Here is a 27,321-nt window from a genome sequence, read left to right as displayed (position 1 = left end):
GGTGGCTACCTGCTCCGTGCATGCCCTGTTAAAGTCTAATTGTTGCTCCAGCTTTTTCTGGCTCTGCAGTAAGGAGTCCAAACTGTCTTGGTGCTCCTTCTGCAGGGCCAGAAATCTAGTATCCTGGTCAGCCTTTTCCTGTTGCAGTATATCCATGTCCTCTTTTATTTTAATGATATACTGACTACTATCATTTTCTGACTCCTGGCTCCTCTGCAGCCTCTGCTCGGAAGAGTCCAGATCAGATTGGGCCTTCTGTAATGCCAGCAGTTGCCTACTCGCCAGATCTTGGCCTTCAGCACATTTGTCCTGCATGGCTCCCATATGTAAATATAAATATGCCGCTACCCTGGCAATATTGTTGTGCTCATCCTTGGCCTTAGAGGACATATATAGTTCCCTCAGGGCCACATGTAAGGGACCCTGGTCTCTCCATGTATCTGACCCTGTTTCCGTGATCTGGGGTGCGATTGCTTGCAACCAGACCGTCTGGTCCTGATGAGTCCACTCACCTCTCACAAATAGCTTATGTAAGAAGTGCTCTCTGGCTATTTTCATATCTACCAAGGTCGTCATTCTGGAATTTGAGTTCCTTCCTGACTTACAGAAGTTTGTATTTTATTTTTGCAAAACAGACCTTTTCCTTAGAGCGTTCCTTTGAGGAGTGCTTTACAGCGTAACACAGCGTGGTGATCCGACCGGATATGTGTATCTGGTCAGCTGGCACACTGTATTAATCTGCACAAGTGATAGATCTAATCCGGAATCCCCGGCTACGAGCCCCCAATTTGTAAGAGGATTCAATTCAACACTACAGCTAAGTCAACGCCTAGTCTAGAATACTCAATGAAAACCCTTATTGATATATCTTTATGTCCAGTTCATGCGTTCTGGATGACTACCCCTATATAACACCCCTCTCTTGGAATCCCCCTGACCCCACTGAGCCAAGAAGTATTTCTGTTTTGCAAGTTAAAAGGTTTATTTGATAATTTAAACAATCGATATATATATCACACTTTATAATAATTAATAATTGAATATCACACTTAATCTGAGCAGTAATCAATAATGGATAGTCTGGCACTAGCACACTTGTGAATAGGAACAGAAGAATAAGGTGGTAGAGAATACTTTATATAAGTTCAGATGGATGTAATGTTGAATGAAAAATGCAATACAGAAAATACTCAATATGATTTCAACAAAACAATGTAATCACTTTTCTCTGGCAATTCACCCCCCCTTTTATGCAATGCAAGGAAATGGAAGGAAAGCACACAGTTCTCAGAAATGCAATCAAATGTAATTCAGTTCACCCCAGCAAGCGTAGACTACAGAAGTTTGAAACACAGGCCCAAAATGCTTTTATGTGCTGGTAATTAAGTGAAAAATATGCTAAAATGCTTTTAATTCCCTCTAGAGGTTCAGGGTGAGTGGTGTCAAGTTAATATTAGTCCAGGCTCACTCTAGCAATGATTCAGGGATGGTTCTTAAGAGGCAAACAAATTTTTAGCAAGGAAAGCAAGGAAGCTGCTGTTTTCACACGTGGAGAAATTTGCAAATCGCGGTAAAATTCGCGAGTGCGTTTTTCGCGATTGCGGCAAAAGTATAGGGAATAGGAATGCGGTTCTAGTTTAGTTGAAAAGCCAAGATTCCCAGCTTTCGGAGGAAAGTTACTGCAAGTCTCTAAGACAAACGGTCACGGAGATATGAGCGATATGGTAAAGGTCGTTTTTCAGATTTGAAATTTTAAAAGTTCAAAGTGACAAGTGACAGCTAGCAGCTAGAAATGACAGGTGACAGCTTTACAAAATGACAGGTGACAGTTAGGAGGCAGTTCTGGTTAGATTGAAATAGATTGAATTATATTATTTTAACTAAGAGATTGGTTCTGCACAGTTCTGCTATGTACTCACAATATATTTAGAAATAGAATGGGCCTCGCCACGGATCTGGTCAGGTTTTCTTCACTCGCCACGGACGGTCTCTGCGCACAGCGTCTGGGTCAGCTCTACTCTGCTGGTCTGGGCCTCTGGTTCTGATCAGGTCTGTGGGTCCGGATACAGCAGTCTCCGGTTCAGCTGGTCTCTCTCTGGATACAACACTGCTCTCTGGCAAATGGCAAGAGTTCTTGCAAAGAATTCAAACAGCTCGCCTGGCTGTGATAATGGCAATGATTTGAGGCCTGCTAAAGAGGGATTTAGCTTGTAGTTGACCTCTCTGCTACAAATTCTGAAGTAAAGTCTTGGTCTCTGAAGGTGGATAGATTGAAGTCTCTATGTTGGCTCTCTGGAGGTTGATGGAGGTAAAGTATGGATTTTCCCGGCAGAGCGTCCCGCAGCAGATGGAATTGAATGTCCCTCTCTGTACTGACTGTCTGCTTTTATGTGTTTTGAAAATGGGTGGAAAGGCTAGCTTCCTAGGCCCTACCCCTCTCCACTTGTCATTGGCCACTTCATCCTCTTCCCTTTGATTGGGGGAATGAAATGAAGAGTCATCATGATGAGGTCTGTTTATGGTACAGAGAACCCACCCCTGTCAAATTACACACAATCTATATTTTGACCCAAAAGACATATTTGCACAGGTACACATTTGTTTAAAATTACATGCACCCATCACATATCACAGGAGGTATACCCTGTCCAGATCTTCTCTTCCTGGGAGCTTGCATTTAGAAATGGCAACATTTGCACTTTTTAACTGGTTTCGTAATATCGGACATTACCCCAAATTTATACACATGTGCGCAAGGAGTATGGACATTACTTGATGAAGTGTCAGATTTTTAACATGCATACATTTTAAGTAATACCCTCTTAACTGCTAGTTTGCCCCCAGATCATGCCACCGGTTCTAAAAACCTCTTAAAATGTGGGCAGAAAAATCACAAGAATTATGGTATCATTTAAATAATTATGACAAGTCCGTACTATGAGTTATTCATCTTTTTCTAAAACCATATTCTGGCTACAGGGGTGTGGTTTCCCACGTCACATGGTGTAGAAACCAGTTTGTCCAGTTTCTGCCAGGCTCAGAGGCCCTGCCCCTCCCAGCTTCTGCCAAGAGGAAGCTGTTTTACGGTCCCCCAATAAACCATCTGCCTGGGCCCTGGAAGGCCCATTGTTCAAGAGGAAGCCATTTATGGCCACCTCAATAAACCCTCTGCCTGGGTCCTATGTTTAGTCTCTAGCAGTCCCTTGGTAATTCAATCAGAGAAGTGTCATATCCCTTTTGGTGGGAACAGCAAAAGGCAGCTAGGCCTGGGAACACAGCTGTTGTGCAAGTCTCAACTCGTGTCGGGGGTAGCTGGTGGGCAGAATTCAGTTCCTTAAGCCAGGCCCCAGCTAATGTCACTTCTAGTTACCCAGTTTTCTGCATTCAAATAAACTAACAATTTTTACACATGCAGCTAGAATGCTGATTCTAAGTTTAAAACTATGACATTTAAACAATTGCAACCTATGTGACACTCAAAAGTAGGTCACTCATTTCTTTTAAACATTTAGATTTTTAGTGTCTTTCAGTCCAAATTTACTTAAACTGCTGAAATTCACCGCTCAGCCAGTCTTGTTATAAACCTTGAAGTCACTTCAGAATATAACTTTACATTGTATCCACCCCTCAGTAAGTCTTTCTTTGGCCTGCTTTGGGTTCATTTATTCAGTTTTACACAAAAAAAAATCTGTTGTTGTTTTAAAACGCCGGCTTTCTGATAGTGGTGAGTACTGGTAATGCACCCATTTTTGGGATCTTTCTTGGATTAATACATTCTAAACAGGAATGGTTCTTACATGGTAGTAAATCCTTGCGTAACATTGTTTTGATGGGGCTCCTTACAGTAAGATGGTTATGTGGAACCCCACAAAAGGGTTGAATCTTTCAAGTGGTCCAATGAGTCACGATTTCAGCAACTTTTTGACATCAGTAACAGTGGATTTTGTTAACAAAGATCTTTCTTTACACTGGTGGGTGGCAAGTGAGGTAACCATTTTGGTGTGCGCACAAACTGCGTGGTTCTCCTGGATTCTGGCGCACTTGTGGGCTTTTTGGCCATCTTGAATTTTCTAAGCCCACAGCACCAAATGTTGCAGCATGATAGCTCAAACGTGGGTTAGGACACCCAACACACCAGTCTGCTTATTTTAATTCTGTAGCCCTGGAATAAATACCATTTTGCAAAAACGATGCCAATTTTCAAACGGTGGGATCCGAGCCCTTGTCTCATGACTGCTTCTTAGTCAGTGGGCAATGTCATATGCACTTGCGAATCCAAGTGCAAGGGAATCCTGCAGAAGTGCAAATGATGTTAAACACATCACTATGAACACTGCTTGGGCAAACGCTTGCTGATGGTCAGCACAGTGTCCATCTAGTGCCATCATCACGGAGAGCTCGGCCAGATGCAAGTACTTTCTCTTCCAGGGATGGAAAGAAGAAATACATCAAGCTCAATGTGAAATGGCAAAGGGTGCATTGTGTGACGGGCAATATTAGAGCTGTTGAAGACAGATACAGTAGCTTAGTTTTTCCTTCTTGTTGCTTTTATACTAAGCTTTGTAATATGGCAATCATGGGCCAGATTACAGAAACTTTGCACCGGTGACAGAGCAAATTTGCACCATATTAGCCCAAAATGGTATTAGCACTAGGGCAAACTTTGCCATAGTCCAAAAATGAATTGAAAGTGCATGTTTTTTGCACTGAGGAAATGTTTTCCCTAGTGCTTAAACCATGTAAATGTGCACTTGGCCAGGTCCAAATGTTTTCTAATATGACTGAAATGTTTAAGGGACTGGGCCAAACTTTGCCCTAGTGCTAATACGGTACATCTTGGACTTGCACTGGTGACATATTTCTGTAATCTGGGCCCAGGCCGCATATTCTGCACTGGTTTACAAAATGTGTGTTTAATGCACTAGTTTTCCTTAAATACATTTGAAATAGTTGGGTTTTTCATAAATTCATAATTCTCTTATAGGAAATTGTTTACTGCAGAGGGGTGGTTTTAGAATTTAACATTCCTTAACTTTTGGGAAGTGAAGTTAGCACACGATTTATAAAAAAAATCTACTGTTTGAGATTGACCGCAGATTATAACGGCATTGGATGCTGCAGGACTGTTTAGGCCGGAATGGTGACAAGTGTTGTAATTCGTTGGTTTTTACCATCTTTGCACCCCAATCTTGTCAGATTTTTCTTAAATTTTAGTTGGTACTGGGGATTTCAATACGATTTCACAGGGGATTTTTTTCTGTTGACATTTACCCCTGCCTTATCCTCCCCTTCTTCTTTTTCTATTTTCTTTTTCTGCAAATTTCTGGCTTGATTTTTGCTGTCACAAAATTTGCTTTGAGGTTGGATTTTTTCTTTGTGTACTCCACTTTAGATTTACTTCAGCACTGTGCACTTTACGCCCATCCTGTATTACAGGGCGTTCATCAGATAACTATGCACTTTAATGGTATGTATTTAACATTTGACTGTATGTTTTTATGCTGTTTTACCATGGATTCAGCTCTATGTATGTTGTAATTTAGTATATGAATAATAAAGCTTCCTTGATTGTATACCATCCTTGACCTGGCCTATCCCCTCATTGCGCTCCTAAACTGAGAGTAATTGAATTTGCTTGATTTTTCCAGCGATTCACTCCACGTGACCCCATTCACTTTGTATTGCTTGTTCTGTTACTGCCCTGGGTCTGCGTGGTTGGGGACGCCTATCCTTGATCACAACGCAGGATTAAAGCATTCATGTTTTTTAACTCTTTAATTTGTGAATTCTGAATGGGCTTTATTGGACAAGCAATTGTAATGGGTTCCAAAGTTTGAAAAACACACTATTTCATATAAAATTCAAATACACTTTTTATTGTTATTGTAACAATTGTGGAAATACCAATACGTTTGACATTAGGGCTTAAAAAGGATGAAAGGTTTACTCTTAAAATGTCAACAAAGTTAACACGTTTGATTCAGAACAATGGGGGTCATTTTCTAAGTCCCACAGGGGATATACTAGTGTCAGCAGAAGCGATTCACCATGGTTACCACCACCTTTCACGGCCTGTGGGATTTTCATTCATTTTGCAGTTGCAGTTGGACAGTGCAGTGGGCTTAATAAATGAGCCCCGCCTGGCAAATCTACCTGTTAATTTCTTTTATGCCAACAAGTATTATTCTGTTGGTGGAAAACCTATTGATTCCTATGGAATCCACCTGACCTTTACAACTGGTAAGAGCCGACATATTCCATATGCATGCATTGCATATGACTCATGAAAAAGCTCATTTCGGATGGCATTTTCAATAGTGAAATCACATAGTGGAAAAGAAAAGTGTGAATGCGATGTTGCATTGTTTTACTCTTTACTTTGCCATGTGGAAAGGATTCACATTGCATGGAAGGGACATTTTATGCAGAAGTACAAATGGACCCGGTACCTGCCGTGTAATTGCCACTTTTGGGAAAATTACCCCTACTGTGTTTAAACATACAGCCTAACATGATTAGAAGCTGGTTTAGGTGGTAGATCACAGATCTTTGCAAATTCGATGACATTTAATCATTTGGTGCATGTCATGTGTTGACATGATGATTCAGAGGATAGGACCAGCTACATATATATTCAAGCAAGATTTAACCAAATAATCCTAACATATTCTGTATAGCCCATCCAGAAGCTATTGTGATATACAGGAGCTATTAACCTTTGTAATTGTGTATTTATAATGCGCCTAATACCCTGAGGTTTCTAAGGGCAAACCCGGGATCAAACTTTTGTTGCTCCAAATCGTCTTGCTTCCAAGGCGAGTGTGTTGCTCCTGAGCTATCACCCTGGCCCTATTACTAAGCTTTGAAAAGAGATAGGATTTGCTGGTGCTTAGTAGCTGAACTTGACAACGTTTTGATTTTTTTTTTTTATTCACTTTTTATGCTAGAGAAACTGTGTGCTCCTCATTTGTGGATCCTCTATGCTCCAGATATTTCAGTGTCAGTCATTATGCCACAAGCCATTCCTTTTGGAGATTTTCCTATGTGGGTCTCTCAGTCCAAATGCATAGTTTTGCAGGGCAGCATCAGTGACTTGATACAAGGATTGTCATTTTGTACAGTAATTGAAGGGAAGGGAAAGGGCAGTGCATCCAGATCCTTGGAAGTTGCAACATCATTTCTCTTTGCTAAAAGAGATGGGTATGTCACAAGGGTTTTTGACAATGACTCCTGGACTGATTCTGGATACCAAATGCTAAGGTTTCACTTGAGAGCCACACAGCGATTGATAGGGAGGGATTGGGTATAGCTTTGCTGTTTTTAGTGCACAGATAAAAAGAGTCGGATAATGGAGATTTTGATCAAACCAAGGAAGGATTTGTGTTTGGAAACCTATCTAGGGCCAATGCTCTACTATGCTACCCCCTTCCACTCACCTAGAAACCGAGTTCAAGATAACAGATCTGATTTCCTCACATTTTTTTATCAGCAGTCTGGAACAGGACTGGGAGCACTACCACTTCACAATCTATGACTGTCTCAAGAAGAAACCACTGAAGAATGATCGTACCAAGTGAGAGTCCTCCTCAATAGGTGGCTGGAGAACAAAACTCGGAGGAGGTGAACTATACTTTGGTACTGGAAGAATGTATAGAGTAATTGACTGCATATCTACAATAGATTATTTTGTAAACCCACCATTCTACCCTGGTTGAAGCCATTCAGATGGAAAATACACATTGCTATGTATGGCCAAACACCTAGTGGACCCTCAAAAAGACCAGTTGAACCCCAACAACTCTCCAGATGAGGCAGAGAAGAGAGTTATTTTGTAATTTAATGATTTGATTTATCATTTGTTATGCGCAAATCCTTTCAGAACCAAGCAGGAAATCTACATCTAGGCACAGATGTTATTTTACCTGCTCAGTTTAGGTATAATCACAGAGTTCTTAATTAAGTGAAACAAAAAAGTGTGGAGCTTTGAGCAGAAGACAGCAATGGAAGGGGTGTTCTGCAATTCAGCTGGAAGTAAGTTCCAAAGGGGAGGACCCCTGATGGAAAAGCAATGGTCCCGCCGGGTAGCATGATGAGAAAGAGGGACAACCAACACATTTTGGTCAGATGAACGCAATGCTCGAGAAGACTGATAAAGCAAACTTTTAGATATCAGCCAACTGGGTACCGTTCCTTGTATGCTTGTATGCACTTGTAAATCAGACACAGTGTTCTGAATTCGATTCTGTTCCTGACAGGCAGCCAGTGAAATGAGGAAATATGAGCCCTTTTTGTTCGATTAAAGACCAGTCTAAAAGTGGCATTCTGGGCCAACTGCAGAACATGTAATTGACTTACCGGGGCACCCAAAAGATGAGTGCCACAGTAGTCGAGCCTGGAGTGCACCATAGTCCCCACAACCACTGCCCAATCTGATTCTGGAATCAACTTGAAAATAGGTTTCAGTAGCCTAAAGTGATATAAAACAGGTTTAACTAGCTCTGAAACCTGAGCATTACAATCCAAAAATGCTTGCCATATGCAGCCGAATATTTTGCTTTACTAGAAAAAGAAGTGTGTACATCAAATATGACAGGGCAGGGATAGGTGGCAAGAAAGATAGTGTTTGGTCCAGAAAACCTTCTTAAGCACTATCACCTTTGTTGTGTTGGGATTAAGCTGAAGCTTACTGTCCGTCATCCAGTTTTTAAAGGCATTGGCAGAAGGTAACACATGGTCTGTTGCTTCTGGGGTGGATTTTAATCTAACATACATTTGTAGTACATCATCATAGGAATGGTACTTCAAATTAAACCCAGAAAAGATGTCCATCAAAGGTTGGAGATAAATATTGAACAGTATAGGGGTCAATTTTGACTCCACAAAGGACTGAGAGGTCATTAGGATAAAGGGCTCAGCGTGTGACTACTTGAGCCCTATGCTCTAAAAAAGAAGAAAACCACTTAGCTCCATCCTCTGAGACCTGGGCAACCACTGAAAGACTATTCAGCAGTTGACGAAATTCTACCATGTCAAAGGCCACTGACAGATCAGTGGCCCTTAAAATATCATCCACCAGCCGCCACCCGTGCCTGGGTCTGAAACTGGACTGGAAGATATCTAGAATGGCGTTTTCCTCCAGATAATTCTGCAGCTGTGTGGTGACTATCTTTACCAATAGTTTTGCAGTCCAAGGCAGGCCTGCAATACGTCAATAGTTTCCCAAAATCTGATGTTCCAGGGTGGATTTTTTTAACCAGGGCGTAAGAACCGATTTCTTGAAATCTTGTGGCACTGTTTACTGGATTAGGGATGTGTTCCCAAAGTCCATCAAAAAAGATTTAAGAAATTACTCATGTTGCACTGCCAGATAAACTGGAATGGGATCGTAGTCATGATTTGTAGGTTTCAGTTTTTATAAATCAGGGCTTCAATATCTTCTGAGTCTATCAATGTAAAGGAAAAAGTAGGCAGCATAGAGCTAGGGGCTATTAAACAATCCTGAGTCAAACAGGGTATTATTGTGGTAGTTTGTGAGTCAATGTGCTCATGAATAGTTTTAACCTTATCATTAAAGAAAACATTGAACTCATTTGCCAAATTACGGGACGGGGATAGTTTAAGCGAAGCACAAGATGGTAGGGCACAGTTCTGAATTATAGCAAATAGATCCTTAGATTGGTTTTTTGAGGAAATGATTTGACTTTGAAAAAACTGGTTTAAATATCGCCAGTGCTTCTTTGGCACCATGGCAAGAGATGAATCTTTAACTTCCCTTCAATAGTTCTGCTTTAGCTCTCTTAAAGAATCTTAGAGCCAGGCATTATATTTAGTTTTACTTTTTTTGTTTTTTTTTGTTTCAAGGGTACCCTGGCATCCCAGCAGTTCTTCAATGATGCTTTATTAATCTGATAACATTTTACAATCTTTTCCCCCTGTGAATGGTAATAAATCCGCTATTAACTGAGATCCTGTAATAGCATCAAGCGCCCTGTTGCTACGAGATATAACCGCATCATTTATTTGGCTGCTTTTTCAAGGGTCTGCATACTTAGAAAGGATAAAAAACATCACAACCATATCATCTGACCAGCTTACTGGCATATGTTTTAAGTGCCAGATGTTTAGCTCCCTATATAGAACTATGTCCAGACAATGGTGCAGGTTGTGTGAGTCGGAGGAGCTCAACAATGTTTAATGATGTGCTGTCATTATTTCACTCAGCCTTAACCAATCTGTACTACAAGAGTCATGACACCATACGTTAAAGTGCCCTAAGAATCACCAATCTTGAGCACTGTTGTGCCTCTGATGCAAGACAACAAATCCAATTTTCCAAAGAAGACACTGATAGGACCTAGTGGTCGATAACATAAAAGTACCCGCATGGAGTCAGTTGCTGAGGTAGATAACATACAAGCAATAACCAGAGATTTCTCATCCCATTTTGGGCCATGAAAGTTTGCTATATTAAATATTGTTTTAAAAACAATAGTCAACATCCCCCCTCTCTCATGCACCCAATTTTCGAATGTAATCAGGAATCCTAGGGGAGCGAGCAGGTGAAACTGTGAAACTGAATTGGTATGAAACCATATGTCAGTAATAAAAGGACAATTTAGGTTCAGTGAAGTTAAAAGATCATTCAGGGCAGTAGCATTTTTTACGGCAGACCTTGCATTAATTAATGCACCATGCAGACCAGAATAATGGGTAGTTATGGTGAAACTATCAATATCACAAAGTGACTTCCTAACTTTTTCAATACCCAGTACTATAAGTGTATGCACAGTACCTAAGTTAATGAATCCCAGAGTATCGCTAGCCGCATCAAGAAATCGCATGAATACATATTAGCCCAGTGTGCAACAGCACCCAGTGATGCAGAACCAACAAGAGTAATGGATTCCGGGGACAAAAACGGCAATTCCTCACCTCCCATAAGAGACCAGTGAAGTTCCTACATTAGTCGAACAGCCAAACATGCCGACCGTCTACCAGCCCGAACAGGCCACATAGGCTTTGTGTCAGCGTAAAAGATAGTGCCATTAAAACCAGTGCACGGATGTACTGCTGATGGGAAATGTGTTTTTTTAGGACAATCGTGCTTAGCTGACCCCCGTATGTGGTGAATTTGTCAGACATTTTTACTCCCAAAATGGCAGCCACCATCTGTTAATGTTATTTAAAAGTTATTTGACTTGATTGATGCTTTAAAACATATTTACTGCAGCTTTCAAGATATGTTACACATTTGACATTATGTTTTGTTAAAAATAAAGAAGGTTGCGTAAGAGTATGTTTTTTTTTTTTTAAAGTGGCAAGGAAAATGTACATTTATTGACTTGTGTGGTGTTGGTGTAGTGTTTTTGATATAAGCAGCAGCTGGGTGGCTGTTTAGTTGGTGATGTCATTAGGATGTGATTGACTGTGCAGTGTCTGTTTCTCCAAGTAAGTCATTTTGTTTCTAGTAAGTGTAAAGCTGTGTTTTGTCTGTTTAATTGATTGATTGTTTTTGGTTAGTGAAATGATCCCTGTATTTCCACTGCAATTTAGTATAAAGTGATTTTTGGCCAGACATTATATTAGGTAAGTGCTTGTTTATGTACACACACGCTTTTCTCCAGGAAGGCTTCGGTATGCGGCCCCTTCTTCCCTGGTCTGCCTGCACACACTGCAGTGGCTTGATTTCCAACGTTAGTAAAAGAAATCCTGAGCCGGTGTCAGCTTTGCTCTTCTAATGCCACCACCGGCTTCAAGGTTGTTTTACTAAATTCTGAGCTGGCTCTGGTTTTGCTTTATTGATGCTACCACCAACTCTGAGTTTGTTTTACTAAATTCTGAGCTGGCTCTGGTTTTGCTTTATTGATGCTACCACCAACTCTGAGTTTGTTTTACTAATGTTAGAAATATTTCGGAGGCAGATTCATGTTGTTAGCCCACCAGAGGCACATATTTTTAACGTTAGTGAAACGAATTCAGAGCCAGCAGTGGTTTTGCTGTCCTGATTCTGCCGCCGGCTTTGATTTAGTTGTTACTAACTTTGTAATATTGTGCCAGCGGCAGCTTAACAACATTGCATGCCGCCGCAGCACATATTTGCAACAGCATTATTTTTTTATTGTTACTAATTTGGAGCCGGCAGCAGGTTCGCTTTCCTAATGCCGCCGCCGGCTCTGATGTAAAAAAGCAAGCGCCTTTCTGCAACTCTCCCTGCTCGGCTCCTCAGTGGGCAGCGATGAACAGAGGTCGCTTAGTGCCTCTCTTGTTCTGTATAGTGCTTGGTTTTGAGTGTAGTTTAATGGCAGTATAGCATGCACGTGCTGCAGTCCCAGCCTTATCTAATAGCATGGCGTGTGAGATATAACCTGATAGCGTAAGATTTCCAGAGACATGCGTTTGCATGCGGGAACTACAGCATGTGCGACTGAGCATCCAGGCTGCAGCGTGAGGAATACTTTTGCAGTAGTGTAACCGGTGTTAAATGCGTCCATTCGTGAAAGTGAAATGACAATATAGGCTGCGGAAGAGGCCATGCGATTTATGCTTTCTCTATTGTATAATAGCTGTTGAGCACACGGTTTGACTCACAAATGCGTACTGGTGTGCATTTCACACTGCTCGTGCTTTCCGGTAGAGAAATGTATGCACCTTGTATGCACGCTCCCACTTTTGTATTCGGCCTATATAATCTGGTTGACTCCTGTACTATAATGACTGAAAGCGCATTGTAACAACACCTGCTGGCAGACATTGTTCCTTCGATTATGCGACTTTATGTCCTCGCTTGTTTTATTTAACTGTAGTTTTCCAGGCAGGAGAAGCAGAGACGGCTTTGTTTTCCACATGAAAGCAGCATTTTGCATGGGAACAATGGCATGTTTTCATAGTCTGCTGGACATCACTTAATCTGCAGTTTTCCAGTCAGGAAGAGGACTCTCTAAGAAAGTCCTACTAAGCATGTACTTCCCACTGTTTGAACAGTCTCTCAGGGTGGTTTAAGGGAAAAAATTGTTATTTGCCTGGGTAGAGAAGCCAGGCAAATAGCAATCAGGCAGGAGAAATGTCTAGAGAAAGGGTGGAGGTGTGTAACAAGGCCGGTCTGCAGAACTTGTCAGGAGGGGATATGGTGCAAATCCTAACCATGAGTGGTGGGGTCACCAGAGAGGGACCCACGCTCTATTCTCAACCCTTGTGCCAGCCTGTTAGTTTGTAGACCAGTACATCCTATCTTACCTCAGCACTCAGAGACTGGTCAGTGCTCGTTTTAGTTTTAGAAAGTACCCGCCAGAAGGGAAAGGTGTCCACTAGAGACCAAGCCAAAAAAGCAGAAGCAGTGTCCCTGATACAAGTTGAGAACAAGAAAGAGCAAGGAGGAGCCACACCATCAGAAAGGCTTGTTCACCACCACACACCAACATGAAAAAGAGCTGTGACATCCGCATGCAGTAAGTGGCTATGGATGCCTGATGTCGGGAGGAACCCCATGGTAGAAGGGAGAGAGAGGCATAGCCCTAGGCTCCACAAAACTACTAATACAATCCTTAAACTATCCTTTAGTCTCAGAACGATTTGTGGGCCATCTCTGGTAAGAGTAGAACATTATGTTTCTTATGATGACTTAGCTGAATGTCTTCTTGTCAATTAAGAGCATCCTCTCATCTATTTTAAAAGGAATTATGAAGACATTGAGTGGGAATTATTGGCTATCAAGCCTGCTTCTCTAAGTTGTGACACGCATTGTTAAGGAGATGCTTTCTTTTGGATTTACAGACAGATCCCTGCAATAAAATCATGCCATCTCATGTTCACTGTAAGAAAATGTGCCAAGTTTAAATTAGCTTTAGGAACCACCTACTTGACTTTGATAGTGCACCCCTAACTTTGTGTTGCATTACAGCTCATGTCGTAGAATTTATGCATTCTGGCATTTGTAGTCCTGAATTCAGAGAGCGCATATCAGGAGTATTATTTGTTGATGGAAATGTTTCTTTAGAAGGAAATAGGGAAATTTTCATGTATGTGACTAGGGGTTATAGGTGTTAAGGCAGTGTGAGGTCATTTCGCCTATATCCACTACAAGAACTCAGACAAAATCTTCCCTTTACTTTGTTCTTCTCTTCATTATAAGCTTTCCAGTGCTGCCTAGCAGCCGCGTGCTCAGGTGCTGCTATTTTTCCAAAACACCCATAGCAACCATCAAAGGTTTTTTGTGCTTGGATTGCCTCCCCAGTAGACAGGAATGGCTTCCTTGTAAGATGTTTATCCAAGATTTCATTTTGAACCTGACAACCTGGCAACACCATTTCATGCCATCACCGTAAAAAGAAAATAAAGTGCATGGTAGAATTTTTCTGCTTCAGTTATTTAACAATATCTAAGATAATCATGCTAGACATTAAATGCAAGGTTTACAACTATAATCCAGTGAGGGGATAGAATTGTAGGAATGAAGTGATCATTGGGTTTGAGACCCAGAATTAATCTAGCTGCTTTCCTCTAACTCCCTTGGATTGTGTGCATGGGGTTATTGGAGAAGCCAAAGAGCAGACTCTTACAGTAGTTGAGAAGCACCAGTATCAATGCAGAAATTACCAGGATTCTTTCAGTCGTGTTGAGGAGTTGAAGGATGCATTTCAAAGCAGGAAGCTGGTAATATGGTTTCTTCATGAGGTTGAGAAAAAGTCATAAGGGTGTCACAGATGACTCTGTCATTTTTTAGCTGTGACAACAAAGGAAGGGAGAGATCCAACAAAAGGGGACCAGAGCAAGTGGAGAACAGCAGGTATGGTATGAACTTTCCATAGAAAATGGTCTCAGTATTTGAAGCATTCTGGCAGAAGCTGCCTTCAATTATCCAGTCCTGCCTTTTACTCACAAGAGTGTATCTGATTGGTTATGATCATCAATTGCATGTCAAGCTTCAGGAGTGCAACTTTATGCGCATGAGGTCCCCTAAACACTTTTCATGCTCCCTCATCATTGCAGAGAGGGATTCATTCCATTGTCAGGGTATGCAGCCTCATTCATATAACTGAGAGAATAATGCAGCAGAGAGGAATTCATCAGTGCCCATAAGCTACTCTTGTATTTAGTCACATATAATAAGCGGTTTAAACTAGGAACCTTGAATTTTAATGAAATGTTTGTGAAATAAGGAAATGGTGACATCATATTGTAAATGCTGTATCTGCCAAAAGTGATAAAAACCTATAACTACGTGTACGGTATAAGTTGCATATACATTTTTAATTTCAGCTGGAATGATGCCGTAACCACAACTTTTACGTTTTTGAGATATACTGCAAGACTGCGAGCAAAAAAAAAAATTCTCCAAAGCAGCTTCAAATTGTTTACTTCAGAATGAGTAGAAACATGCGGTTTTAATGCAAACTGAGGTAAACATGGTTTTTAATTATTTTGAATGCTTATGCGCAATAACTTCTTAAAAAACATATGTTTAAATTCAATTTTGAAATAGAAATGGTTATGAAATTTGGAAATTCAAATGAACCTCTAAGTGTAATTTGTTTTCAGATTAAATTCTTTCCCTGAAAACTATGTACACAGGGCATGCTAATTATTAAAGTCAGACTATGAGAAGATTTATTCCAAAAACCTCTTTCATCTTCTCTGGGCCACTCTGTGCTTCAACTCAGTGGTATAACCACCAAACTCACACCTAAACAGTAGCTTTATCCTTCCACGTATTGTCACATGGGAAGACCTGATTCTGCATGTAGCTGGATGAAGTGAGAACAGCAGTTGTAACAATCCATTAACGGGTGGTGGGTGATCACAACAAAGAACCTTCTGAAAGCAACAATATAGTTTTGATATTGTGGGCCCACTTCCCAAAAATGTGCACTACAGTACAACAAACCAAGAGATTTCCTACCTTAAAACCCTGGGCCTCATTACGAGGTCTGCGGTAACCCGTTGGTGGAAACCTGCCGGTGATACTTGCGGGTTGCCGCCGACCTCGCAACACCATTTTTGCCCCCTAATATCCCGGTGCCACCGGAATATTACAAGTCCCAGCAGCCTGGGATGTCAGGCAGCAGGAACTGTACCTCCCCATTCCTGTGAAGTCCAATAGACATTGGACAATAGGACTCCATGCATATGGAGACATGGAAATACTGGAATGGTTACTAACAGTGCCAGGGCTTCTGTGAAAACCATGCCTGCATGGGCCGGTGGTCGCAGCAGATCAAACCTGCCGGGAACACCGGCCACTGCAGGCATTCCCGTAGTCTGGCATCCAAAAAAAGGATGCTGGTATGTTGCTACTAGCACCCTTATTTCCGGACCACCAGACTTGTAATGAGTCACAAGGCATAGATTTGGAGCAAGTCTAGAGCTGCCTGGAGTATCATATTTCATGTTCACGTGCAAATGAGATTAACAAAGTTTTGTTCAAGGGCATCTCAGAGATTCTCCAGGCAGTTCCACATTTGCTCACATTTTAGTTTGGTGCATGAAGTATAAATCACCAGGAACAAATCAGAGATGCCTATGGCCTTTGCAAAGGTTTTCACTGGAGCAAATCAGAGATGCTCAGGGCATCTCCTGATTTTCTCCTGTAAAAGCCTTTGTGAACCAGGACCAGAGAGTGCAATTAAACCAATTTCTTTCTGCCTTCTACGGAAAAGCAATATATTTCATGACAAGAGACTTAACCAAACTGAAAATCAATTTATTACAAAATAATAAAGTTATGATTTCTAAAAAAGTGCTTGTTGAACAACTTTCAAACAATTTATCAATTTCTACATTCCATTTCTACAAGGATGTGATTCCAAAGACGTTCGTATGGAAACAAACAAATATTGGAATATTACAATGTAAATACAATATGTTGTAATTTTCATACTTAACCTTCGAAAAAAAAAGGATTTGGGCCCTTTATGATGTCTCTTATATCCATTGCAAAGCATATATGGCATACAGTAATACAGTACTTGCTGATTTATTGGTCAATATGAATCCTTTTTTATAGTGCTTCTGATGCTCATAAGTACAATAGTCTATACATGTGTTGCACATTTAATTAGTAGTAAGATTACAGTTTGTACTCGTGTTATCGATAGAAAGTGGAAATAAGATATGGTAAACATTGTAGAATTTGATCCAAGAATTGTCAATGCAGGTTATTATATTTGGACTCATAACAACACAGCTGTTTGAAATCACCAATGACAATTTGGGAGTTTCCAAGGTCTCTGCAGGATATATCCAGACCCTTTACTTGCTCAAGTGACTGTAACACAAACATCTTGTACACCTTAATTTAAGGATTTGCAGCTACCACTTTGCAACCAAGGTCAAGAGTTATATATTAATTAGTACATTTTGAGATATTAGAAAGTGTAACAACAGTTTATCAAGAGATCATGATGTAAATGCTTTTCTCAGACATATGGTAATCCTGTTCAATGACAGTTTGAATTCTCGCATGGCCAACTCCTGCATCTGACATTAATAAATTGAGTACAGTTAAGTGGGAAATAATACCAGCTATGTTTCCAGTGCACTGAAGCAGTGGGTATCTGTCATGGTGTGCTATATAAATATCGGATATTATTAGTAATATGTTTTTCACCTATACATAATCACATGTTATGGTGCCATTCTGTACATGATGAGTGATTCACCAGTGTAAAGAGGGAGTCTGCATGAAAAATAGCAGAGAAGCATAGCAATACTGTTTGACGTTGCTTGTGCATAAGGCTTGGCTCCATATACCACAGAATTGGTGTCACAGGGGCTCTTCATAGTGTACACATTTACAATATTTAACAGACTCAGTGAAAAGGTATCCCTGGGGTTCTCAACAGTTGGTTGTACACAGAACCTAATGAGAATTTTTCTTTTGCACTATTGAACCACTCAGTGTGTACGGAATGATGCTAAAAGCAGTCATTATGTGTATCTCAGACACTAACTGAGAATGGTTTACTCATTAATAAACTGTTGTTGCAATTTCATTATCTATTGTGCATTAATCAATGTGTACCTCGTGTACCTTGTCATGAAGAGCTTCGGATTTCTCTCAAGAATTGCATATGATGTTTAGTCAGTGCAAGTGGAGTTGAAAACACTTGTGTGACTTGTGGCCTAATGTGCCTCTTCAACAGTAACACAATTGAGTGAACATGTGCACCTCATGAATACTTCTGTGAGCTTTGAAACCAATTCCTATGCAATACACATTAAAATACACCAGTTTATAACATGGTTTTCAACAGTGATTCATTGGATTATACCGTTAACATTATTAGCACATGTTCATATTACTTACACAAATCAAAAGTTAACTACATATTGTTGAATATGAACATATATGCCATTTTTCTGTCATAGACAGTGCATACAATACTACAAAAGTGAATACCCTCAATTGTTAAGTGTGGAAACTACTGTACTACATATAAGCATACATCATGTGCATATTGCATTGTAATATGTTTTCTTTTCGTGAACCTTCTCACATAACTCATTATAAGGAATGGTAAAGGGTACTTTATTTCCCCGACTAGATAATGTCACTGATTTCACATAGGAAGGCTCTATATTGCTGGTGGTTCTAGTTTCATTAATATTGAATTCGACACATTACAAAGACATGCTTGAGTGACAAAAGATACATACATCTCAAATTGATAAATACACGTATTTCAGACCTTAAAAGCACATTATACAAACAAATACAAAGTACATAATTATTTTAGAACCAAAATAGAAAATATGTGCAATTTCATTGTACCGTACAAGGTTGAAAACTCATGAGAACTTATATACATGACTTAAATGAACTATCACACCAACGGAAGTGAAGTGATTTTGGCATCTGCAACCTTTGCATCTCCAGGTGTTATGTAACCTCATTAGCCCTAGTAACCATAGTCAATAGTGAGATATCATGCAGGTGGTCCAAAACATCCAGAGAGCTGCAGGTTGCATACCCCTGTTTAAACTTATGACCCCATTGATGAAGATGTTTCACCATAGTGTAATAAAGAAAACAACTACGCACTGTAGTAAGAGAACTAATTTCATATACAAAATAAACCTATTATAAATGAGGTTTTCTACATAATATTTGAGTTACATTACATAAAATGTAGTTAGCAATTGCTCAGTTGTCAGGAGTTATAAGCGACGACACTGGTGAGCACCTCAGATCTCTTATTAAAGGCAGGACGTTTTGCACTGATGACTCCCATTTGTATCCTCCCAATGTTTTTCCAAATCCAATTTTAACTTGATTTGCGTCCAAACAAGTAGGGACACCACATGCAGCAAACTGGTTAACGACCTACTGTAGGTTAAAATTGAAACCAGGCTGCCACTGAAATGTAAGACCTATACATAGAAACATAAGCATCTGTTAAACCGTGATAAATAAAGAGAAGGTGAAATCAGCATAGAACATCTCCTCTGGCCTGCTCCTGCAATGAAATACAATGCTGACCACAAAACTTGATATCTGCAAGTAGAAGTGGAAACCAGCACTTATAAAGCAATGAATAAACGAAAAGCACCTACAAACATAGCACCACATAGTAATGGTTACTCCAAGTCACAGTGTCTGTTGAGTCAGTAATCCTCACATGCAAGTAGAAGACCATCACAGGTTTGTGGAAAGTAATATGTGAGACTTTGATCCTACAGCCTTAAGGAATATCTGCCCCTCTGGGGCTTGCTGCTATGTGAGTATCTTCCTTATTGATTTTCAACAAAATATTCGGCTTCAATGTAAGATCAGCTGTGCAGTAAAAAGTGGCAGTAAAGTGGAAGCAAATCAATTGTATCGCACGCCCAAATGATGACTTTGCATGTTAAGTGGAGGAAATACCTCCAGTGCTTGGCTGAAGGTATTTCCTTTGTGTTACCTCTGGAAAACGGAAAATGTGTACCTAGTAGAAATAGAGTCTTGTGTTTCCAGGAATGGACACTAGTCGTGCTTACTACCACTCATAACCTGCCAGATTTATCAGCAGAATGAGTGGTGTTAATGGTAAACAGTTTTGGCTGTACCTTTTCCAAAGGAAATACCACCAAACTCAGCCACAAAGTCAATACTGCCAGCCTCGTAATAAAACCCATTTTGCCTAGAGTTAAGAATTCTTGTAATTCACATGCAATGCTGGGTGTTTGGTAGAAGCGAAGTTCAATTTTGCGCGTCAAAGCCTCCAACAATAACCTTTTTAACAGTGTGGCCTAAAACAAGAACCATCACGCATTGAGGTAACGTCAAATATGAGCACCTTTCCTTTAAAAACACAGCACATAAATGTAGTTTAGTTAATTCGAATGCACACTGAAAAAGTACATGGCACTCATGATGCATTTCAAATGTAGGATGTTTTTAGACCGTTAACTCGGCATTGGGAACATAAAGTATTTTACAAAAAAACTGGAACCTACTCCATGTCTTTGGACAAAATTGCCTTGGCAAAGCACCAATGAGAAAGTTCCCTGAGCTGTACACTGTACATTATTATTTTTCTTAAATATATACATAGTAGAATTAGGCAAATATTGCTGGAGCTTTTTTGTGATCATGCTGAAAATGCCCTTGAAAGTCTATTGAAACCAGTAGAGGTAGTTTGAGGTGACTCCTGGAAAGCAAAGATTGTCTGTACAGGAACCTCCATAGCTTGGTGGGCAGGCAGAACAAGGTACTCCAATTTTGTAGGGTGCATCCCCGATCCAATTTCCTCTGAAAAATACATGAGACTGTGTTAACATTGTACATTGTTTCAACAATGTGTAAACGGTATGACAATACAACTATATTAACATGCATGTTTAGAAGCACAGCTGAAATAGACAAGTAGTAACTTACTCATATTTTAGTTACTACGATTTCACAAAAGGATGAACACGTGATTAACAAAATAATGTTAATCTTTTTTATTGATATACATCTTTGAATGATAAATACACTTCTAGGTAATCTTATGCACGTTCAACTTAATTTTAAATGAGCAAAAGTGTGTTTTGACAGGGGTTGTTTGGGGAGAAAAGGGTGTGTCAAAGGAGTGGTGAGTGGGAAAAGGTAAAGGCTCACAAACCTGTTAATGTATATGTGCAGTCAAACAGCTTCAACATTCTTGAACTTCTAGGGGAAAGTTTTGCATGCGAGGTGTGCAAGTGATACAAAAATTGGCATACATGTGTGCGATATGTGGCATAAAAAGATATCTGTGTGGGGAAAAATGTGGAGTGAGAGAAAGATTTATAAAAGCTGTTGTCAAATTTCAAATTTGTTCCTGTCTAACCTGGAATAAGCAGCTACTCCTGGGAGAGTTACTCTATTTCAGATCACCAATAGGCAGAAGTTGCATTTTATGTGACTCAGGTTTCACGACAAGAAGACAGTAGAGAACCTGGTTTTGTTTTTGGAGGTTGTATGTGTGCTGCATGTTGTTACATCTTTAGATCTTAGCTGATTTTGGAAAAGGTTGCAAAGAATTCCTGGAGCAAATTGGTGTAATCATTTTTTCTTCACTCGTGCTCAAGCAATCCGAGTACTCTTGTGAAAACGTTAGTGTTATCCACATAACCGTGTAACAAACAGAAATAAAGCAGCTTGGTTCAAAAGTATTTTCATTCTAAAACTCTGTTGATGAAAGCAAAATACTGGAAATAAATAGGAGTTACAGCTCTATAATGGTTAATAAATCTGAAAAGGAGCAATCGATATTGGATTTTTGCCCTATTAGTGTCCGGTGGCCAATTCTTTTGACAAACTCCTTACAATGGCAACAAAGAGACACTGTTATATATTTTTGTATATCTTACTGTTTAATATTGAGGGAATCCTTCAGAAAATCACTTCTGATATACTCTATATTACTTCAAAGCTGACATTTTCAGAATGTAATAGTTGTGAAATTATTTTCTATTATTCATGACCGTCAAACAAAATGGATGAACTCCTATGCCAAAACATAGAGAGGTGGATTCTAACTGAGCTAGGATTTGGTCATCTCTAGGCATGTGCTCCAGATCTATGACAACACATATATATTGCAATAGCTTTTAACAATTTCTATTGAATCATTTGACACAGGATAGGTCTGCAAGGTTAGTACACTGAAATGTTCTAAGATCCTAATTAGGAATTAACACATTTCATATAATGGGATTTCTTATCAGACAAAAAGTAGAAAACACGTTGAGGCTGATTCACAATTGGCAGACTCAAATATTACACTGTCAACCACTAGCACACAATACAAATACCTCAAATTCCCATGGTTGACAGTATTTTAGCACCAATGCAGGCCAGAACGAGCCTCACGCATGACTAAGTATTGGGTGAGTTCTTGCTAATCAGATTGCATTAGCTCTCAGCATCAATGTAATTGAAAGGAATGAGACATGCAGTAGTATGACCTTTGCGGACCCACCTTTTAAATATGAATCATAACATGTATGTCTCAAGCTGTTAGAAATTCAAAAATCGAGAGTAAAGCCTTCTAACATAAGGGGACATGTTTTGTTATTTCAGAATTGTTGCTGTTGAAATTATTTGTATTTATTTGTACTTGTTCTATGAAAAAGATGTGCTTATTTATACTAAACTCTATATGGTTTGTATGAACTAAGACAAATAATGTATAAACCGAATAAAGGTGAAAATAAAATGGTATATCATGCAGACAAAAAGTTAAGACAGTCTTTGGTGTAAATATGCAAGAATAATTTGGTGATGCTGGAGGCAACTATGTTGATGGATCAGGGCCATGATACTGTGGGTGATCCTCTTGTGGCGCATGCCTCGAGGAACGCTGCTTTCCTCTTCCCACCCATTCCTCCTATTTGTTTGGTGAGCCACTTGCTTCAGGTGCTCCTTACCTCTCTCCCACTCATCCAGCCCAAATCCACGCCACCCCACATCCTTATTGTTCAGGTGCTTGCTACTCTTCTCTCAACACTCTTGGGCTGAACAATTTTCTTTTTGGCACAGGCGTGTCTCCTATTCTGCTTTGCTGGGGTGTCTGTTCTCAGAACACACACCATACATTTTAATTTCTACCAGGGACATTCCTGTAACTCGGGTCATTTCCTGAACTGAGTATATTCCCCTCTCTTGCTGGGCCCTTCTGCATTCCACAACCACCTTTCAGATGAACTGGCGATGCTCCCTGTGGAATTCATAGGGGTGGTACAGTGTATCACACCCTTGGTAACATGACCTGCTTGGATTTAGAGAACAAATGGAAGTCACATTTCATATTTAGAAGAAAATCAACCTTATTGAGCATGGGATGTTGATGCAGGTCGCAAGCTGTCGATGTAGACAACATGAAAGAGTTATTACCAATAATGCATCAGTCTTACTAATCTTCTCCCCCTTCCTTTCCCCTCCCCCTACCTCAAATCCTACACCGTAACTCCCTTCACCTACCCCCTCTTCTACCCTCCCCCAAACCTCCTTGTAAATTGTTCTACTTATTGTTCTAATGACCTGTTCATGTTTGTAAATATGCTTCTCTCACCTTTGTACCAGTTGTATAATGTAAAGCGCTTTGGCTTAAAGCGCTATATGAATTCAATAAACGTAAACATAAGAACATAAAGTAATGGCAACAAAAGTTACTCACTTTGGACCATAGTTGCAAACCAAGTAAACAGCTCGTCGCCATACAGATCCCCAGACATTCATGTTCTCACATGTGTTTATGGCACAACCTATACGATTTGAAGTAGCCCATACCATCTGAAAGAGTAAAAGTAAAACTATTCGGACTGAAGAATTCAAATTCATACATTTCAAAAGTTAAACATGGGAACGTGCTATTGAACTTTATGAAAAGGAACCCCACTTTACCTGGGTATAATGGGTGCACATGGGTCCAAAACATCTCAAGGGACACCTGGGGTTGCATTCTTGAGGATATGGAAATGCATAATCTTTAACCTCGTCATACCATGGTTTTATCAGCTGGAGAATAGAACGATATCTAGAATAAACAGGATATGTTCATATGTTAAGCAAAACTTGTAGACTTTAACCTATACGACAGAAAAGTCCTTCGTAGCCTGCTCATTGTGTGATCATTTCGGAAATAATGATGTGTATGTTATGCGGTTTGAAAATTAGATAACTTTGATATAAATTCAATTTTTAAAGATTTCCGACGGCTTTTAGACTATTTGTTACAAATCATTGTAAAGTTGTATCCTCTGAAGACGAATGGGACAGACAATATTCACGAAAAATTCAGTACAGAAGGTTACTCTACTTTTCATCAAGAATGAACAAACATTAACATTTTCAAACATTTTACCTCTGTCCCTACCCACTCTCCACCACTGAGTTTGTTATGTTATAAAGAGTTGAGAGAACCACTAATGCTGATCCCTGTGGATCAGGAGAGCCAGAAGGGTAGACCTTTTTTATTTAGTGGATACATAGTGTCCCTTTTGTCAAATTGTAACCATGTATACGTAGAGGGCAACTTCTTGATATGAGCAAATACAGGTTGCTGGAACTGTTCCTGCTGGGTATTTTGAACCATTTTGCAATATGGATCACAGGGTGTCTCATCAATGTGGGAGGGGACTAGGTCATGAGCTATAACTTCAAGGTTCTCTCAGAAAATTGATGTTTTTTGGTTCTATAGAAGCTGGAGTAGGGAGCATGCATATTTGATTGAAAAGGATATATGAGCTATTAGTACCCGGCGAGAGTCAAGCAGAATGCAACATTCTGATTGGCTCTCGCCGGGTCCTTATCCGGCCGAGAATCCTTCGATTCTCGGCCGGGATTCCAGCGGCCTTGTCCTTGGCGGGGGGTGCATGGCAGACCCTCAGCCAATAAGGAGTCTCGAAGAGAGGCTGCCTTCGCCCCCCTCTGGGGACTCAGTTATGCTTTTTTTTTTCCTTCTCTCCCTCCTCCCTACCCCACCCCACTTACCTTCTTGCTCCTGCATCCCTGGTGGGGGACGATGGCAGCCTCCAGCAGTGTGGAGACTTCACGTCTCCACACAGCTGGAGGTTTATGGAAAGGTACATTTTCTTTTTCTCTACCCCCTTATGGAAAGGTACATTTTTTTTTCTCTACCCCCTTCCCCTCTCTCCCGCCCTCCCAACCCCAATTACCTTCTGCGTCTTTTTTTTCGGGAGCGGACGCGATGGGAACACTTGTGTACCCAGTGCGACCGCTCCCGAAGGCCGCCATGGAAAGAGAAAACGGACTCCCGTTTTCCCTTTCCCGGCGGCCATTTTCTTGTTTGTTTTCTTTTTTTCTGTCCCGAAATGCCGCAGCTTTTCGGGACAGAAGAAAATGCTTTTAATGCCTCGGTCACGCATATATTGCGGGCCGAAGTACTAATAGCAATATGACCCTCGCAGCGGGGGCATTACTGACTCAGGTAATGCCCTGGGGCCTTCGTATAACCATGGGCCCGGGGCATTACCTGAGTCGGTAATGCCCCCGCCGCTCGGGTCATATTGCTTAATTAGTATGAGATATCACAGGGTGAAATACCACAGAGCATGTTAGACATGTGTATAAGTTCAACACATTTATTTTCCATAAAGGAGGCATTTGAGGACTGTCTACAGAGTTATGGGCCAATGCCCTAAAAGAGGAAGTTCTATAGTAACAGTATCAGGCGGAAAGATTAAAATGATCTGGCGCCTGTGTCTAATCTAATAAGGAACTAATATCCTAAATCCAATCTTCATCTCTAACCAACAAAATCTCATGGTTGTTGTGCTCTGAAAGCATCTTTCGATTCACCTACAGTCTCAGGGATGCTTCTGTCATGGCTTTGGTACTTTATGCCTGTATATCCATTGCTCTACTGGTGTCTATTGTGGTGGTTTCAAGACACTTCTACAGGGTAAAGATCATGTGTTTGCACACTTTTCCTGGGGCTAGCTAAGCAGATATGGACAGGATTTTCTTCCCCAAGATTTTACTTTATTGTATTTATATCACACTCAATGGACCCAGAGGCATGATGGCGCATACAGACAAACAACACCAAAAGTATACAACATGAAACTTAAAAGGGCAGGATGGGTATAAGCCATGAATTGCAACACAATCACCACAACAGAACAGGCAGGTCTGATAATTAAGCTAGATCAGTTCAAAATAATATTTAACTTGGAACTCGGTGACAAATGCTTATGGTTGCTGATTCTGTCCAGAAACAGGGGTAGGCTACTAGAACCGCAGCCCACCACAATACAGTCAGTTTTTTCTGAGCTGCACCAGTTATTGATCTGAGTTCTATGAAGGACCCGTAGGTCCTGTGATCTGACACAATTGGGAGCCACTTTGTATTCTTTAGTGCCTCCCTTGATTCTAACTGTCCAGGTTTCTCAAAGTTGATGATAATTACATTTCTGGAATCCATGGCGAAGTTCCTTTGATCGTGGTCGATCATTTTCTCCATTGTTGATTTTGTGTGGCCTGGGCCCTTATGATGAGTGGGAGCCAAGAAGGCAGCGGATTTGATGCAAGATAAAGTACCCTCCGGTGGAGCTTCAACCTCAGGGTAGGGAGACGGGACAACTTATTCACATGCAGGGTCAAACCCAAAAACGCAGGCTCGGTGGGGTCTGTTTGGCATCCCTGATGAAACCTAAACTGGTAAGAAGAGGTTTGCAAGGAGTTTTCCATTCTTTTTGCCTATAGTTGTAGGGGCTTGTGCGAACTTAGCAGGGCTGAGAAAAGGAATTTTTGGATCAACAGCGGCAACCCAGGACTGGAATTCCTCAATGTTTAAACAAGGAGCAAGGTCCTGCAGCAACTGGTCCTTATAAGACGACCAGTTCTCGGGTGCTTTGGGGATACCCAACCCCCCGTTGGATTTCTCTGGAGTCTTATCTCCTAGCTGCCCTCCCTTAGTTGTTAATCAAGTTGGCACAGTCTGGACGTGCGCAAGGTCATGGCTTTCTGGATTGAGAAGTTTGTCAAGATCCTCATTCTCTAAGGGCACCCCATTCACCACACCAAGGTCATCAGAAAGCTCAGGTAGGAAAAGCTGTACATGCATGGAACAAGGTAAAGGAGTACTTGCCACGTTAACAACATCCTTGTAGTTGCTGTTGAGATTTTTATTGTTAGAGAGGAGTTTGGTAAGTAGGAGCTGTTCGTTCTGGAGCTTTTGTCTCCTTCTGGCACTTAGGGATAAAACCTCCGAGAGGCAGCTGCCTCTCCCATGGGGATCCAGTGGAGGTGAATGAGGAGGGGATTCCCCCCTTCTCATAACATCAGTTTGAAAACTGAAAGACAAATCCGCTTCTATAATCCAGTCTGCAACCATATCTATCCTAAGCATGGTTTGC

The 27,321-nt window shown here is 40.6% G+C and overlaps 1 protein-coding gene and 1 long non-coding RNA gene across 2 annotated transcripts in view; one reads left to right on the top strand and one right to left on the bottom strand.

Moving 5' to 3' along the window:
• LOC138497631 (uncharacterized) overlaps nt 1–27,321 on the top strand; it is a 124,383-nt gene that overhangs the window by 87,603 nt on the left and 9,459 nt on the right. Inside the window, exon 2 of the long non-coding RNA XR_011278621.1 lies at nt 15,256–15,395. This is a non-coding gene — a long non-coding RNA (uncharacterized lncRNA). The remainder of the gene's footprint in view (nt 1–15,255; nt 15,396–27,321) is intronic.
• PI15 (peptidase inhibitor 15) overlaps nt 16,676–27,321 on the bottom strand; it is a 107,951-nt gene continuing 97,305 nt past the window's right edge. Inside the window, exons 4-6 of the mRNA XM_069621224.1 lie at nt 23,846–23,978; nt 23,619–23,734; nt 16,676–20,725 (exon numbers count right to left, since the gene is read on the bottom strand). Of these exons, the coding sequence (XP_069477325.1) occupies nt 20,590–20,725; nt 23,619–23,734; nt 23,846–23,978 (385 nt within the window). The 3' untranslated portion in view covers nt 16,676–20,589. The remainder of the gene's footprint in view (nt 20,726–23,618; nt 23,735–23,845; nt 23,979–27,321) is intronic.

This window comes from Ambystoma mexicanum, chromosome 5q, assembly GCF_040938575.1.
Source record: "Ambystoma mexicanum isolate Mex_15411 chromosome 5q, UKY_AmexF1_1, whole genome shotgun sequence".
NCBI classification, from domain to species: Eukaryota; Metazoa; Chordata; class Amphibia; order Caudata; family Ambystomatidae; genus Ambystoma; species Ambystoma mexicanum.
Note: the sequence above shows the minus strand (reverse complement) of the source record. Positions and strands in the feature narration are given on the sequence as shown.